This window comes from Triturus cristatus, chromosome 10, assembly GCF_964204655.1.
Source record: "Triturus cristatus chromosome 10, aTriCri1.1, whole genome shotgun sequence".
NCBI lineage: Eukaryota > Metazoa > Chordata > Amphibia > Caudata > Salamandridae > Triturus > Triturus cristatus.
The window spans coordinates 1,231,214,359-1,231,232,994 of record NC_140593.1 but is presented as its reverse complement, the minus strand read 5'-3'; the positions used below and the strand labels follow the sequence as shown (position 1 = coordinate 1,231,232,994).

At 46.6% G+C, this 18,636-nt stretch overlaps 1 protein-coding gene across 2 annotated transcripts in view; it reads left to right on the top strand.

Moving 5' to 3' along the window:
* Window positions 1-18,172, top strand: part of APEX2 (apurinic/apyrimidinic endodeoxyribonuclease 2) — a 39,670-nt gene extending 21,498 nt beyond the window's left edge. The window contains exons 4-6 of one of the 2 annotated variants that reach the window (XM_085629832.1): window positions 13,794-13,940; window positions 14,502-14,571; window positions 16,280-18,172. In XM_085629832.1, coding sequence (XP_085485958.1) covers window positions 13,794-13,940; window positions 14,502-14,571; window positions 16,280-17,335 — 1,273 coding nt within the window. In that variant the 3' untranslated portion in view covers window positions 17,336-18,172. The remainder of the gene's footprint in view (window positions 1-13,793; window positions 13,941-14,501; window positions 14,572-16,279) is intronic. The other variant, XM_085629833.1, reaches the window with a different exon arrangement.
* The last annotated feature ends 464 nt before the right edge of the window (window positions 18,173-18,636 follow it).

The window sequence follows — 18,636 nt, the reverse complement described above, 5'->3', positions numbered from 1 at the left end:
CCTGGGTTTGGTAGGTTTCCCTAGATGGCCGCCGCGCACCGGGCCAAAAACCAAAGTGACCCCCCTTGCAAAACCAGGTGGTTTGGCGATAGGCCATCTTGAGGTGGCCTCACTACCTTTGGGGCCCTTGCCTGCCGCGGGTACTTGGGCCTCCCACACAAGTGAGGCACCATTTTTACCGGGAGACCTGGGGGAACGCTGGGTGGTGGTAAATTTGTGTGAGCCCGGTGATGCCACTACTTTCCCACCCCAAAATGTGTGAAAAAAGTGATTTTTTGAGCAAAAATTGAGGTTTGCAGGGGATTCTGGGTAAGGAAACGTTGGGGGATCCACGCAAGCCATACCTCCCTGGAAGCCGCCGGGTGTCTAGTTTTCAAAAATGCCTGGGTTTGGTAGGTTTCCCTAGATGGCCGCCGCGCACCGGGCCAAAAACCAAAGTGACCCCCCTTGCAAAACCAGGTGGTTTGGCGATAGGCCATCTTGAGGTGGCCTCACTACCTTTGGGGCCCTTGCCTGCCGCGGGTACTTGGGCCTCCCACACAAGTGAGGCACCATTTTTACCGGGAGACCTGGGGGAACGCTGGGTGGTGGTAAATTTGTGTGAGCCCGGTGATGCCACTACTTTCCCACCCCAAAATGTGTGAAAAAAGTGATTTTTTGAGCAAAAATTGAGGTTTGCAGGGGATTCTGGGTAAGGAAACGTTGGGGGATCCACGCAAGCCATACCTCCCTGGAAGCCGCCGGGTGTCTAGTTTTCAAAAATGCCTGGGTTTGGTAGGTTTCCCTAGATGGCCGCCGCGCACCGGGCCAAAAACCAAAGTGACCCCCCTTGCAAAACCAGGTGGTTTGGCGATAGGCCATCTTGAGGTGGCCTCACTACCTTTGGGGCCCTTGCCTGCCGCGGGTACTTGGGCCTCCCACACAAGTGAGGCACCATTTTTACTGGGAGACCTGGGGGAACGCTGGGTGGTGGTAAATTTGTGTGAGCCCGGTGATGCCACTACTTTCCCACCCCAAAATGTGTGAAAAAAGTGATTTTTTGAGCAAAAATTGAGGTTTGCAGGGGATTCTGGGTAAGGAAACGTTGGGGGATCCACGCAAGCCATACCTCCCTGGAAGCCGCCGGGTGTCTAGTTTTCAAAAATGCCTGGGTTTGGTAGGTTTCCCTAGATGGCCGCCGCGCACCGGGCCAAAAACCAAAGTGACCCCCCTTGCAAAACCAGGTGGTTTGGCGATAGGCCATCTAGAGGTGTCCTCACTACCTTTGGGGCCCTTGCCTGCCGCGGGTACTTGGGCCTCCCACACAAGTGAGGCACCATTTTTACCGGGAGACCTGGGGGAACGCTGGGTGGTGGTAAATTTGTGTGAGCCCGGTGATGCCACTACTTTCCCACCCCAAAATGTGTGAAAAAAGTGATTATTTGGGCAAAAATTGAGGTTTGCAGGGGATTCTAGGTAAGGAAACGTTGGGGGATCCACGCAAGCCATACCTCCCTGGAAGCCGCCGAGTGTCTACTTTTCAGAAATGCGTGGGTTGGAAAGGTTTCCCTAGATGCCCGCCGATCCCTGGGCAAAAAACAAAAGTAACCCCCCTTGCATAACCAGATTACCTATTGTTACTACAGCGTGAGAATTTAGGAATAATACTGCAAAGAAAATGTGGCAGACAATTTGAGGTTTACAGGACAATGGGGATAAAAAATATTTTTCAAATCACTAGAGAGACATCACCATAAACTCCCAAAGGTTTTCGACAATATCTACAGTTGGTGTATTATTCTTACATGGAAAGTGTACCTTGGCAGAGAAACAAAAAAAAAAGATTCCTGCACAACCATCTATTCCTCAAACACACACACATACTGGTTGGATTTGGCACGAGGGCAAGTCATGGTTCAGTGTATTAAATTTTATTAACAAGAGATTTCACAAATATGAAATGCACTGTCAATAATTAAATTCACAAAAAACCAAACCAATGACTTGCAGCTCGTGAGCTGTAAAGCCACGTCAAGGCACCAACCGCTTTACAGGCCATTCACACACCTTTCATACGTGATACAAACAAGACCATTCGCACCACCAGGTACAAAAGCAACACAGTACAAAAATCACCAAAAAGGGACAAGGTACACCCTGCTTCAAAAAAACAAATATTACTGCACAGTCATCTAACCCGCAAGCACACGCACATACTGGTTGGATTTGGCACGAGGGTGAGTGATGGTTCAGTAGATAAAATTGTATTACCAAGTGATTTCACAAAAAATGAAATGCACTGGTAATAATTGAAAGGGCAAGAAACTGAACCATTGACTCACAGCTCGTGAGCTGTAAAGCCACGACAAGGCACCAACCTCTTTACAGGCCATTCATACACCTTTCATACGTGTGAGACATACAAAACCATTCACACCGCCAGCCGCGGGCCCATCACATAACAAAACTCACACCGGCACACAGCGCCATTCAAGGGCCCATCACTTTCACACGCCCACAATCCAGACACAGCAACTACACAGGCAGAAGGATTGCGTGGAGTGGCACTCAGCTAGCAGTGTGTGTAGTGACCAGCAGAAAGTCACTACTCGCACACAGCCAGTCAAGCACCGGTCGACACACACCGCTAGCCAAACGCCAGTCCACGCACACCGCTAGCCAAGCGCCAGTCCAGGCACACCGCCATCCAATCGCCAGTCCAGGCACACCGGCAGCCAATCGCCAATCCACCTACACCGCCAGCCAAGCTCCAGTCCACGGACACCACCAGACAAGCACCATTCCACGCACACCGCCAGCCAAGCTCCAGTCCACACACACCACCAGACAAGCTCCAGTCCACGGACACCACCAGCCAAGCTCCAGTCCACGGACACCACCAGCCAAACACCAGTCCGCACACACCACCAGTCCACACACACTGCCAGCCAAGTACCAGTCCACGCACAGCGCCAGCCAAGCACCATTCCACGCACACCACCAGCCAAGCACCATTCCACGCACACCGCCAGCCAAGCACCATTCCACGCACACCACCAGCCACGCACACCGCCAGCCAAGCACCATTCCACGCACACCACCAGCCACGCACCAGTCCACGCACACCGCCAGTCCATGCACACCGCCAGTCCACGCACACCGTCAGCCAAGCACCATTCCACGCACACCACCAACCAAGTGCCAGTCCACACACACCAACAGCCAAGCGCAAGCCTACACACACCGCCATCACATTTTGGATTTTTTTAAAAAAAAATAAAAACACAAACAAATTGCAAATAGATACAAATCTTCTAACAGAAAATCAGCAACTAAATACATTGCACTAACACCAACATTGAAACAGAATCAAATTATCCAAAGAATACAGACCAGCCAGTTCACTTTACCACTCAAGAATCCTCCCAAAAATTTTTTCGCGTGTGGTACGCTCTAAAACAAGCAGAGAGACACAGTGCAGGATGAGAGGGACAATCGGGGCAGTACATACGACACTCCTTCCGCAAACCTCTTCGCCAACAGACTCTACATCTCCTACTGGGAAAATCTTTTGCGGGTGTGGGAGGAATGTGTTCTGGAAAGTGGCGTTCTTTCAATCTAGCAACATCCTCCACCAGTCCAACTCTAGGAACACTTGCCTGTTCCACTACAACAAGGCTGCCTATTACAGACTCCTGAAACTTAACAAAAGTCATCTTTGACTCAGGGCAAGAATCCTGGAACACAACAAAAGCATTAAACATTGCCAAGTGGAAAAGATGGATAGCCAACTTCTTGTACCAAATGTAAGCCTTACGAAGAGCAGTGTAAGGTTCCAACCTCTGATCTACTCTGTCAACACCACCCATGTACCTATTATAGTCTAAAACACATACAGGTTTGCGCGCTTCAGCGACCTGACCCCAAACAGTCACAGGTGCAGTGCTTTCATCATGGATGGAAGTCAGCATGTAGACATCTCTCCTGTCTGTAAACTTCACAGCAAGAAGCTCCTGGCAACGCAACGCACTGCACTGTCCCCGCACAAGCTTTTGACAAACAAGTTCTTTCGGAAAACCTTTACGGTTACAGCGAACTGTGCCACAAGCAAAAGTGTCCACTTTGGCCAATTCCCTGAACAACCGTACACCAGTGTAGAAGTTATCTACATATAAATGGTGGCCTTTGTTAAAAAATCCTCTTCCAAGTTCCCAAACAATTTTCTCAGTCACTCCAAAAGTGGACGGACAACCAGGGAGGTTAAACCTAGATTCCTTACCGGTGTACACCCTGAAATTAGAGACATATCCAGTCCTACTGTCACACAGCATATACAGCTTTATTCCATAGCGTGCCCTCTTACTAGGAATGTATTGCCTAAAAACCAAGCGGCCCTTGAACAACACCAAAGACTCATCCACTGCAATTTCTCTACCAGGGGCATAAATCTCAGAAAATCGATCAACAAAGTGATCAAGGACAGGCCTAATCTTAAAAAGACGGTCACAATCAGGGTGATCTCGTGGCAACGCTAAACCATTATCTACAAAGTGCATCATCCGAAGCAGAAGCAAATACCTGTCACGACTCATGACTGCCGGAAAAATAGACGTTGCCATCAAGGGACTGCTAGACCAATATGAAGCCAATGATGGCTTCCTTAGCAAGCCCATCAAAAAAGTTAAACCCAAGAACTTCTTCATCTCTTCAACATTTGTGGGAGTCCACCGGGTAGCTCTAGAGTGTGGCTTAAGACTGGCACTGTTGTCCCTCAAAAACTGTTCGGCATACAAATTAGTCTGCTCAACAATCTCTGCCAAAAACACATCGTCCATAAACAACTGAAAAAAATTTACAGGCAAAAAGTTCTCGGTATTCACTCTAGACCCTGGAACACCAGTAAACTCAGGAAATTCCGGCTGCACCATGCCAGGGGCAACCCAGAGGTCATCACTTTCAACGGGAAGACTTGCAGCCCCAGCCTGCAGCCCAGATGTCTCTTGCCGCACTACACCAACGGAAAGGCTTGCAGCCCCAGCCTGCAGCCCAGATGCCTCTTGCCGCACTACACCAACGGGAAGCCTTGCAGTCCCAGCCTGCAGCCCAGATGTCTCTTGCCGCACTACACCAACGGGAAGCCTTGCAGTCCCAGCCTGCAGCCCAGATGCCTCTTGCCGCACTATCGGCACATCAGTCTCCTCCTCTAACACAGGCACTTCATCCGCGCTAAGAGTATCTTCATCATCCGATGACCCCATACGGAGAGAAAACTCACTGCCAGAATCGTCCCCTGCCCCCTCTCCCTCAGAAGCAGAGTCAGTCTCTGACCCAATATCAGAGGAAGACTCAAACAGCAAACCAACAACCTGCTGAGCAGTCATCCTGCGGCTAGCCATTATACCTACTAAGATGGAAGACTGCACAAACAAGTCAACAACAACCAACAATGTGCAAACCAAGTAAGTAAAGAAATGTGTACCTTATATCAATAAGATCAATGTACTCAAAAACTATACAATCCAAAATCAAAAGAGACAGCTACACTCACCAGAAACAAACTCTGCAGTGACACAGCAAAGACCAACGATATCAAACTAGAAAGAAGAAAAAAAAACAAATTACTCACAAGACAACAAAATACACATCATGCACCAATGCAAAAAGTTTTTGAAACTCAAAAACCAAACATACTGCTATTATTACACCATTTGCAAAAAAAAACAGGCAGAGAAATCAAACACATTTGCATTGTACAAAAAAACAGTCTCTTACCAAACTACACAAACAGCAAAACCACCAGAACCAAAATGTCACCGTGAACAGAAGAAAAGCCTTCACCTAGAACAAAAAAGTAAACAAAAAAAACATTACAATTGGAAATCACAAAACATATAACAATAAACATTATAACATGCCATGTCACTACCCAAATGGTCAATCGGTTTGTGTGCCAGGTCAGGCAGAAAACAGCAGGAAAAAAAAGGCTATTCAGTCCCGGGGCAGGTGACCCAAATACATATAACAAATTGCACCCTGGAAGCGAGGGGTCACTTCTATTTCTAATTGAACTAATTCCCTGGTGTCTAGTGGGCTTTTCTGCCTCCAATGGGAGCAGAAACGGCAAAAAAATAAAACCGATCTGCCCACAGAGGGGGCAGAAAAGTCTTCAAAACATTTAGGGGCCCAAGGAAGCGACCCTTGCCCAAGGGGTCGCTTCCTACAATAATATTTATATCCCTGGTGTCTAGTGGGCTTTTCTGCCCCCCCCCCCAAAGAGCAGAAACGGACAGAAAGACGACCAATCTGCCCCCAGGGGGGGGCAGAAAAGTATTCTAAAAAATTAGGCCGCAAAGGAAGCGACCCTTGCCCAAGGGGTCGCTTCCTACATAAAGAAAAAGACATCCCTGGTGTCTAGTGGGCTTTTCTGCCCCCCCTGGGGGCAGAAACGGGCAGAAAGACGACCGATCTGCCCCCAGGGGGGGCAGAAAAGTCTCCTAATCACTTTACCACCCTAGGAAGCGACCCTTGCCCAAGGGGTCGCTTCCTACATAACGAAATAGACATCCCTGGTGTCTAGTGGGCTTTTCTGCCCCCCCTAGGGGGAGAAACGGACAGAAAGAAGACCGATCTGCCCCCAGGGGGGGCAGAAAAGTCTTCAAATTATTTGGCCCCCAAAGGAAGCGACCCTTGCCTAAGGGGTCGCTTCCTACATAGCATAACCAATATCCCTGGTGTCTAGTGGGCTTTTCTGCCCCCCCCGGGGGCAGAAACGCGCAGAAAGCGGACCGATCTGCCCCCAGGGGGGGCAGAAAAGACTTCAACAAAATTTGCCCCCAAGGAAGCGACCCTTGCCCAAGGGGTCGCTTCCTACATAGTAGGAACAGCATCCCTGGTGACTAGTGGGCTTTTCTGCCCCCCCCGGGGGCAGAAACGCGCAGAAAGCGGGCCGATCTGCCCCCAGGGGGGGCAGAAAAGACTTTGCCAAATTTTCGTCCCCAAGGAAGCGACCCTTGCCTAAGGGGTCGCTTCCCAAACTCCAAATCCAAAATCCCTGGTGTCTAGTGGGGCATCCCTACTCCACGATCGCGACGCTGTGCGCGATCGTGGAGCAGGAATGCCCTGTATTGAGAGATCGGGGGAGAGGAAATACTCTTTCCTCTCCCCCGATGCCTCAATACTAGAGATTTCACCGCCGCGGCCCCCACCAGACGCCAAACACCTACCTCTGCTCCCCTCGGACGCGCTGGAAGAAATGGATTCCAGCGCGTCCAACGCTTCCTGATGACGCCGGCGCGCGCTGTGCGCGCTGACGTCATCAGAAAGCGTGGGGGGGCTCGGGGGGGGTCGGGGGTGGCAGCGGAAGCTCTTCCGCTGCCACCCCCGTAAAGGGGGCCAAGATCGAGGGACAAGGGGGGGAGCGCCAGCGCTTCCCCCGGGGGCTGTCCTCATGACGGAACGGTTCCGTCATGAGCACAGCCCAACCGATGCTCATGACGGAACCGTTCCGTCATGAGCATCGAAGGGGTTAAGAAACAAGAGAACTATAAGCATGATTATGATAAACGTATGCATGTTACTGATCAACCTTTATATCCTGGTGATTGGGTTTTGATTCGGAAACCAATTAGAGTTTCTAAAGGCAATTCTAAATTTTCATCTCCTGTGCAGGTTCTAAAAGTTTCTCGTATGTGTGTTCTTTTGCAAGATCGGGGCTGGTGGAATAGAAATGCTCTGATTAAAATAACCTGTAAACAAGCTGACATTATTTGTAGTAATAAGCTTAACACTCAGGTGACTGAAAATTTGAATTCTGATTGGTTTGGTGTTTGTGACGATATTGGTACTCGTTCACGGGCTCTTTCATCTGGAGATTCAGGTCCATCGGATAGAGGTGATTCTAATTTCACTTTATCTCATCAAATCTCTCCTTCTTCACCTCAAAAAGGAGAAGGTGATGGTAGTGGTGTAAGGTCAGTTCCTGGCTTTTCTGTTAGTTCAAGGGTTAGGTCAGCTCCTCTTCGTTTCCGTGATTATGTTATGACTTAGCTTATTTATTTTGTTATTTTTGTTCTCTGTATGGATTATCTTTTATGGTTATGTTCTTTTAGTTGATATCTGTTTCTATTTTGTTAAAGGGGAGGATGTGTAGTAAGTGTGTATTTAATGTAATTCATTTATAATGGTTGTTGTTGCTTTAAGATGTGGAATTCATGTGAGTGTTCTGTGTGACTTAGTATGATTCTGGAATGTCGGTGTGTGACATCCAGATGAAGACTTGGTTGCGAATAGAGCACGTCGTGGGTCTGCTGTACTTGGATTAAACCTCTTAACATTTTAACGTCTTCCTGTGTTCCTGGAGTCCTTTATGATCTTTACTGCTGGAAGACGCATACTACAAAAGGAGAGCTTGAGGTACAACAAAGGGGTTTGTAGATGCAGGTGGGCAATGTCTTCATATCTGCAGAATTGCTGCCGTCTGCGATACGTACTGTTATTGCGTTATGTCTTGAACTAGACAAAGGCAATGAAATGTGCAGTGCTTTTAAAGAGACTGAATGAATCTGTGCATCCCAGTGGTAGTACAAAGCCTGAGAGGGATTATGTGGCCTGTGTCCCTGACGTTCAGAGGTTAGTTTTTTATGCTCTCATTCTATAGTGTTTGAACGGTTTCGCTACTGGGGTCAAGGGTGCCTTCACTTGACTTGTATGCTGCTGAGTTGGATGTCGTTTTAAAGAATGCATTTAGGTAGAAATTCCTTTACAGAGAAACCCAGAGTGTCTTTAACAGCATTTGTTAAACTAAGTTAGGAGAAATTTAAAAACGAAACTTTCATGAATACATTGGTTTTCATTTATCCATCCCAAACTTACCCTAACTCTAAACCTATTAGTAATTCTAAATATGTAAAACTATCTGTTTGTAAGTGATATTGTAAAAATCCTTTAAAAATTATTTTTGTGGTTTTAAAAACCTAAAAGTAATTTCGATGTGATTACTTTTTTTCTATTTTTTTGTTGTTGTTGTCGAGGATATTTTTATAGAGGTTTCTTCACAAAGACGCACTCCCCGTGCATCTGAACATCAAGGAATCCGACATAACCTCAGGGTGTTCCTACTACTGGCCTCGATCTCGGTTCCTTCCACATCGCATTTTGTAAACTGTGTGAGGTTTTCAGAGAAAGCGAGTCCTCCAAAATATTGGCTGCTCCAGGGCTGCTCAAAGTGGCCTTTGTAGGCGGCTTCTGCAGGTTGGCCACTGCTTGCCTTTTGCTTCCCATATATTTGCACAGTTTGCCCACTGGATGCTGGGCCGCCATCCTTGAGAGCGTTCCCCCTTCCCACTCCAGGTGAGCGGCTTTGACTTCCACTGGAAGCGCTTTGAATCAGCTGGGACTCTTTCTTCGTTGGTGTCAGCTAGGTGTTGTTGCCGGCAGTTAGAGTAGGCGCAGTAATCACCCGAACCCCTCACGCTATTATTTGCTGCATTCTTTTTAATATCCTTTGTAAGAGACATTACGTGTGACTCCTTGTCAGTCCCTCCTCTCTCCTCTTTTCGGATGAGGTAATGGGCACTCTGCTACCCTTCCTGTCTCATCTTCCCTCCCAGGACTCCTTTAACTCAAAGTAAAACCCTTACATATTCATGCGTACACCTTTTATTCAAATACGTTTATATACTGTCTGATTAAAATTGTAATAATGGCACAACAACCATGAAAACAATGCAAAAATGTGTAAACCATGCTGTCAGTATGAAAAGCAGTAAAACAACAAAAAAAGTACATAAGTTTAAAGTTTTGGAATTAGGAACCTTTTAACGCCTCTTTTACATTTAGCACATTATTTGACACAAACAATTTTTAATATAATAATGGCAAACAAAGAGCATATTTCCAGTCTTGATTCACTAATTTACAAAATGGGCAAGTGGCCTCTTCCATCTTGTCCCATTTTTTGATGTTACATTGTAGTGGGAGACTATTGGTCCTTAAAATAAATGTCATGAATTGATGTTGGGTCGGATCCTCTTCGCTCGTGAAAAATCCAGTGTGAATTGATCGAAACAAGACGTTCTGCAGCCTTCCGTCGTGGATATGCATAAAAAGAAGAGTGAAGTTAGAAGGCAACCTTGCTTTAAGACATTGGGTGTACATAGTTTTTTGTGTAAGTCCCTTTCATTCCCCAGAAGGACCTACGTCCAGGTTTCTGAATTTAATTAAAGCAGGCAATTTAATAATTTATTTGGAGTTTTCAAGACACTTAGGTTTTGCCAAAGTATTATTTTCTCCACCTTGTCTATGTCCATGGAGAAGTCAAGTAAAGTAACATAAACAGGTTGTTTTCTCAGAAACTCATATTCCTCACATATTAGCTGGATATCGGAGATCGCAGTGAAGGCCGAGCAGTGTTTCTTAAGTCTCTTTGTTCCATTGGAAGTATATTCTGTTTATCTACCCAATCTTGTAGATTTTCTCGTATCATGGCTAAGTACATTTTGTCTGTTGCATCTATTAATTCGATCTGTCTGTAATTTTTAGCATTCGATCTAGGGATGGGCGTAACTCACGGAATTCCGTGTAGCATAATCACACGTTATTACCTATGAATCTTGCTTGGTTCTGTGGAATTACACAAGCAGAGTAATTCTGCATTTAGTGGTATGTCTTAGCAAACAACTTGCCCCATCGTGTCCAAAGTGGGTGCGGGATTCATTTTGCGCTAAGAAATAATGTTAAATGCAACAGAATAGCGACAGCGAGCTCGAGAAGCCTTTGTGCTCCACAAATGTGCTCTTGGGGCAGGATTTCCCCCCAACGTACTACTGGCATTTAGAGCTATTTTTTTAGTGCAAAATGGACTCTTGCACCCGAAAGGGAAGGAAGGATGCATTTACTGCTAGGAAACGGCGCTAAATGCAGCAGAAAATTAGTAGAGTGCGAACGGCTGCTCACACTTGCTAAATGTGCTCTTAGGGTAGGATTTTTCCTCCCGTATTACTCTTAATTACACACGCAGGAATAATCACCTAATTACTGAAAATTCTGCGTCAAAGAGCAACACAGAATTACCAAAATTACTCTGATTACTCCGGTGTAGTTGAAATTTTGCATCCTTTCTTATGAATTGCTGTGGTCGTATGACCACGCCGAGAGGCTTGGACGATACCCTGCTTAATCCACGATGCAAAGAGTAGGGTAGGGATACTACCCCATGATGTTGGGTCCTGCTTTAAGAGTAGTATTGGGTTTCCATCAATGGAATTTAGGTTTGTGTGTCTCTAACCTTTCTTCTAATCTTTATTATATACCGGGGACCACATTAAGGGGAATCGTGTGGTGTTTTGTCATTTGTTTGTCATATAACTCATGGAGGTGAGCGATCCACAGGTTTTCAGTGATGCGAACAGAAGCGTTTTGAATTTTCATTTTGGCGATCTCAGATTTAACTTGCCAACATGCTTTATTTGATTTAGGACTCCTGTTCTTGAACATATGATCTAAGCTTGTTAGTCTATTTCTGATTGATTTCACTTCCTTTTCATACTGAGGATTGTCCATATTTAATTGATTTCTAGTTCATTTATGTAACTCCATTTTATATATTTTTTTGCACTTTGTGACTTTTTTACTGCCCTTAAATTTTCTCTTACCCTTTTGGGCACTATGCTTTCTGAAGCATATTAAAATTCAGCGACATGTGCAGGGAGAGTATTGTAGCTTTGTATTGTCTCATTAATATTCATAGTATGTTGCAAAATTTGATATTTTGTTAATTCTTTCACCAGTTTAGATTTTGCAACCGCAGACCAATACCTTCAGTTTATTTCTTGCTATTATTAACATTTCCATGACAATAATCTTTGGCTAATACGGGTGACGGAAGTGGCAAAGTTATCAGAACCAAGTTGTGATTACTTTAAATTTGTCCCAATTATCTGCATTTCTTCAGACCATATAGCCCAGCTCTGTCCCCCACTTTAGGAGGGTTTCGTGCTGGCTGCAGGGATAGTTCCTACTGCCCCCCACCCCCTGGTTAATGTCATACACCCCACTGGGCCTAAGCTAGTGGTGAACGCTTTTCTGTTGTCGTCTTTAATGTTTTAATTGAGGTTTTTGATGCCCACTGTCTGCAGTTGCTCATGGTCATGAAGTACCTTACTCCCACTGGAACCTCCCACAAGCGCTATTACCAAGATTCTATGTTGTCCAAATTTCTAGAATTTCTTCTCCTATTATTATTATAGATGGAGAACCCCATTTTTCCTGGCAGTGCGCACACATTGCATGATAAAAGTTTGTGTAAAGTTCCCTCTTCTGAAATATTTAGAGGTATGATGATTCATTGTAAGTACTTCAAGGTGCCACCATTTAGTTCCAATTAAAATCCGTGTTAAAACAAATAGCTTGGCCCATACCAATTCGTCTTTTCTTCAAGGGACCTGCTGGCTGATGACACATTTAGTAATTGGTACATTCCCTTGAACCTGTAGCCCCAGCTTCTTGGAGGCTTGAATTGCATTGTTTCTCATCATAATCTTTTCTTATTTACATTTTGAAGACCTTTTTGTGAAGAGGATGAGCCTAACATCGCTGGCAGCCTGTCCCAAGAAAGATGTTCCGCCTATTAACCATGGGCAGTAGCGTCTCGAAGCCGAAGTGCAGCTCGGTGGCTCTGGGCGTGGAGTTGAATTTTTAGGGGTTCCTTATATAGTAGAAAGGCATTGAATGTAAAGCTGGATAAGAGGTTATTTTTTCACATTCTCTTGTGCCAATGAAAAAAAATGCACTAATCACTGTTAAATTTTTATACTTCTGTTCCCATTTAAATAAAAACATGCTATGTTGGACAGAATTAATCCAGCGGCTGTATTTTTTTAGTATTTTTACAATCCAGCTTTTTCCCTTGTCGGTATCTTGTAGTGTTGCGCTGAAAAGGCCTACTATACTTCTCTCTTAGCTGAGGAATGGTGCAGAAGGCGTTTGAAGCTTAGATTGATTTAATATCGCCTAGAGTCAGAAAACCGATGTTCTGTGTGTTTGTAAAGCACGCTATCGATCACTCGCGGGGGTATCCCGGCGCGGATCTCTAAACACAATGTGTTCTGTAAATGTTGTATCGTGTAATTAAACCAGGAGGATTTTCATAATCCTCTGCTTCTCTTCGCCTCTTAAGAATGGTGTCTATATTTCATGCTATTTTTGTTATTTTGTATATGTTGAAATATTGGTCCCAAGAAATTCAATGATGTAGAGCTTGCCTGGCCTTAGAAATCAGACTTCATGATTGATTCAATACATGTATTGAGATTTGGCAATGACTGAGGAATTCGTATTCAAACCCATTCTTTTATTCAAATCTTCCCCTTGCCCCCCAATGTGGTGCTGATTGGAGGCCTCTACAGCTGTTGTGACTCCTTCAAGCTTCGTCTCTGCTCCTATTGGCCCATCTCTCCGTCTCTTCTTTCCTCCCTGTACTCAGTTATCCCAAGTACAGTTCTAATATCTGCACACTGAGTCCTTCCTATATTCAAACCTCCGCCCCCCCCCCAATGTGGTGCTGATTGGAGGCCTCTGCAGCTGTTGTGACTCCTTCTTCAAGCTCCGTCTCTGCTCCTATTGGCCCATCTCTCTGTCTCCTCTTTCCTCCCTGTACTCAGTTATCCCAAATACAGTTCTAATATCTGCACACTGAGTCCTTCCTATATTCAAACCCTACCCTTGTTCCCCAGTCTCTAGCTGATTGGAGGCCTGCGTATACCCAGCCGTCTCTGCGCAGGGCACCCAGTGACTGCCCCTCTTGTTCTTGCCCACAGTACCCGGGACGAGCGAGAAGAAACGCTTACTGTGATAAACGTGTACTGCCCACGCGCTGACCCAGAGAAGCCTGAACGCAAGGCCTACAAACTGCGCTTCTACCGCCTCCTGCAGGCCAGGGCAGAAGCCATCCTGCATTCTGGTGGGTATGTGAAGGGCTTGGGTTCAAGGGCTGCCACACACGTCTGCAGTCGAGCAACGGATGGCTCTAGTGCCGCGTAGAAGGCGTAGAAGAGTTTGTGCACTGGTGAGGCCAGGCTGTGTTTGTGCATTCGAGGGAATGTTCTCCTGTGTGCTGAGCATGCGCTGAGGGAAATTGAATGCCCCACTTGCAGGGGACATGCAGTGCCCTATCCATGGGTCAGTGGTGAAAGCGTTATCCTCTGTTCTGAGTGTGGAGGGAGAGGGGCCGCTCTGTAGCTGTGTATGGACTGTGATGGTGGTGCAGATGTATTTAGAAGTGGAGCATCCTCCAGGCTTCAGGAGAGACCGACTACAAGCTCTTAATTGAATAAATCGAAGGCGTATGCAACCAATACACGCCCATGCAGAGGAACAGTTGTAGGTTCACTGCCCCACTTCAGAGAGTTGAAGGGTCAGTAGTGGGAAGGTGAGCTGTGCGGGGATATTGCTGAATTCTCTTCCTTGCACGCAGCAGACGTTCACTAAACGTGTTTTGACTCTTTGTCCTCCTGCTCTTTTTGCAGTCACGTCATCGTCCTAGGCGATGTGAACACCTCTCACCGGACCATCGACCACTGCGATCCGCAGGACCCGGTAGGTCTCATCCGTTCACACATCTCTTCCCCTCCCTTAGTGCTTCCCGCTTCTTCTGTGTCTCCAGAGATTGGGAGTAGGTGACCGTGGTCCAACACCTTGAGCACACTCCTGTACGTAACAGCCCTGGAGGTGGTTTCGCTTCTACCTGTTGCCTGCGTAGTTTAACGTACAGAGAACATGTGAAGTTCAGTAGTTGTGCACAAAACTTTCAACTGCTTCCGGGATGTCCCAGAGAGCACTAGTTGTCTCCGCGTCAGGTGGTGATACCATAAAATAACAAGAAAGACTTGGTCCTACATGAAAGGGCCATGTAGCTGTTGCGTTGTGCCTTATATTACGTTGTGCGACGTGTCGGGTGGGATGACTCCAGGGCTCAGGAAGTATTATGTTGTGGGTGACACAGCATGAATGAGATGAGGCAACTTCACAGAGGTAGGACTGGTTGGCAGAGACAGAACTCAGTAGCAGATATTAGTAGTTTTCCTTTGTGGAGCCCACCATTGTGAGCTTTGTTCAGGGGATGCATGTGGGAGCCATCGCCCCCCATCATGGTCCATTCTTCTGGTGGGCTCCATGTTGTCTTGGTTGTTCTGTAGACTGCACAGCTGAGCATGACGAGAGCAGAACAAATGCCTGTTTTAGATCTCAGCGGATGGATTATTCTGCCACAACGGTGATGAATATCCCGTCCGCCAAAATATAAATCCTATAGGATATAATGGTATTTATATGTCGGCAAATGGGATTTCCGTCACCATTGTGATGGAGTAAGCAGTCCACCAAGATCTGAACCACAGCGTTCTTGGGTTCTGGGTCAGGAGAACCGAAGTGCTTTCTGTAAAATACCGGCCTTAAGGATTTCATTCCAAGTCCTCGAAAATCTAATCTGCAAGAGAGAGGTCCAGATTTGCGACTTTTGCAAATGACCTAAACGTTTGCTAAGAGCCTTGAAAAATATGCGGTACAAAATGTGATGTTTTGTTGTATATTTTAAATTATGATGTTTAGACTATGGAAATGGCGTGAGCCAGAGAAATTTTCATTGACTTTTTATAGACTGCGGTGTTTTCCAACTGTTCCCTTTGACAGCATGTTTTGACAAATACTTTAGGAATTCAGCATGGATTTCAGCTTCTGTAGAAGTGGCAGAGCCTGTGTTCTGGCTAGGCATGCCAGTGAGCCCCAGGTGTCTCCCACTTCATGTTTAGAAGGCCCACTGCCTTACATCTATGCATTAATGTGCGCTGTGTCTGTTGTTAGAGAACACATTGACTCTTGGGATTGTAAAAACAAAAAACAAAGTATATTTTAAGGTAACTTTATAGAATGCTGTCCTGGGAGCCATGTTCATATTTTTATTCTGCGTGGCTGTGTGAATTAATTTCTTTCAAGGTGTTATATGGACATAGGCGAGGAAGTGTGGAGCGCGAAATGAGTTGCGTTCAGTTGAATGACTTAACTCCTAGTGCTATGAAGGCTGTGTGCAAACTAGATGTTTATAACAGTTCGACCTCTGACCTTTGTAGTTTAGCTTTTTTTTTAATCCAGAGAGGTGATTGGAAGGTTTGACCTGAGTGATAGTGTCAATAAACTCTGAAAAAGGGTTAGGGTTTCCTCTCTGCTCAGTTAGTGATGCATTAAAGATGTTAAGTGTACATTTGTGTCTCTCGAAGCTTGTCTGAGCTCCTGCATTTCTGTCCTGCAGGAATTCTTCGAAGAAAATCCAGGGCGCAAGTGGCTGAATCGGTTCTTGGTCCATGGCGACGGCGGTGCTGAAACTCAAGAGTCCGCGGCTGAATCAGAGGAGGAGGATCCGCCACCGGCTGCGGAACAGGGAACTGGGGGGATGTTTCTGGACAGCTTCCGCTTCTTCCACCCCACGCAGCGGAATGCCTTCACCTGCTGGTGCACGACGACTGGCGCCAGGCAGACCAATTATGGCACACGGATTGACTACATTTTTGGGGATCAGGCCCTGGTGGAGCAGGAGTTTGAGGATTCTGTTCTGATGCCGGATGTAGAGGGCTCGGACCACTGCCCCATCAAGGCCATCTTAAGGTGCAAGCTGGTGGCAGCGCCAAAGTGCCCTCCATTCTGCACCAAGTACTTGCCCGAATTCGCTGGCAAGCAGCAGAAACTGTCCCAGTTTTTGGTTAAAATTGACCGTCAGCCTGTCAATGGCCTGGTGACGGAGGACGTGCTGCCAAGCTCACAAGAGGCCAAAACAGTGCATGAGAACAGGGCTCCTACTGGTGATCAGACGCAGATGAAGGTTGGGCGAAAGCAAAGCCGGACAGAAGAGGTTTGCAAAAAAGGTGCGAAAAAGCAGAAAACAAGCCTTCCAAGTGGGCAGGCGAGCCTCCTCGGCTTTTTTAGGCCCACCAATGCGAAAGGCAGAGGAGAGGGGGTCGAGAAGGTGGAAAAAGACTCTGACAAGATTGGACAGCGACTGGAAATTGATAGTGAAGCCAAGCATGCCATCAGTACTCACACCCCAGTGTTGCAGGCAGAGGTGGGTGCCACAGGGGGCAAGGGCAAGCAACAGACTGATTTCTGGAAGTCTGTGCTAAAGGGCCCCGCGCCGCCTCCAATCTGCAAGGGCCACAGCGAGCCATGTGTCTTGCGGACGGTGAAGAAGGAAGGACCCAACCTTGGCAAGCAGTTCTATGTGTGTGCGCGGCCCGAGGGCCATGCCTCCAACCCAGAGGCCCGCTGCAACTTCTTCTTGTGGGTTAGCAAGAAGCCCTCCAGTAGCAGGTGAGACTCTGAGGTTGGGGATCCAAGTGTAGTGCCCACCTCCTCTCCCCCTCACAGCATTTGAAGCACTTGGGCACTGCCCAATTCTCCTTCCCAAGCGCCTCTTATGTGTTCTGTGGGTCGCTGTGAGAAGGAAGTTGTAGGCCGCTGCGATACATCAGCCAGAATATATTGACTCGAGCTAGAAAGAAACCACGCTGGATTGAAATGGGTGCAAGAAATAATGGCCTTCAATCTTCGAGCACAAAACTAAAATGGCTGTCCAAGTGGCTTGCTCTTGTAGCAGTCCAGCAGGCTGCCTAGAGTGAGACTGACTGACTGACTTGCTTGTATGGCTTTGTCCGAGGGGTCTACCAGGGTGACGCTCCTGGCAGCATGTGTAGTGATATGGTGCCAGTAAGCTGGTTGGAATGGCTCTCTATGAGCAGCCTGTGTCGGCTACTTGTCTCCCATCCCCGTGGCTACTCTCTCCCAGCAGTCTTCTTGGGTCGTGTGGCTCCCAATATCTTGGCTTGGTAAACTCCTGCAACCTTGCTGGGGCACACTTTCTTTACAATCCAAACCTACCTTGAAAGCCTCTCTCTTCTATCAAAGTGCCTTGTTCTGAAAGTGCTTTTGGTTTTAGGCCGTGGCACACGGATTACAAACCAACGGTGCGCTGTTCTAAGCTGAGTGACGCACACAAAACACTTCTCATCTTGTCTGTATTGACGTTCCATGTAAATAAAAGCTTTGAGCAATTGTAATAGAGTTTATTGTAGAAAATCATTGATTAATGGTGAAAACATATTTGACATTATTAAATCAAGCTTGCAGAACTGATTCAAAGTAAACGAGGGTTATTGGAAACCTTTTGTGTTCATTATTACACCTCTTAGTAACTGAAAGGGAATCCGTTCCCCTTTAACACATCAAGTGAATATTGGTGTGTTCACAACACAGTGGATATGTACGTAATGGATAACGTTTCCGTGCTGGCTGCTTGGAATGTGACAGACTCTCCCTGGGAGACCCACGGTCTCCTTTGGGGAGTCTTTGCCGGCTTATGACATGGGTAGTAAGGCACAGCATGGCCAGTGCTGAGAACGTTTGCGTGTGGCACATTGTGAATTGTGTGTTCCCTTCCGGCTACAAACTTCAAGCTTCCAAAGGTGGTTGATTCTTTCTGTCCCAACATTACCCAGAAACCTTCATTTTACTAAAACATTTCACCGTTTGAACAATCCTGTCTGTCAGCGTGACCTGGAAAGGGGCTTCTTCCGGCTCAGTCAGGCAGGCCTTGAAGTTGTTTCTGAAGGGAGTGGG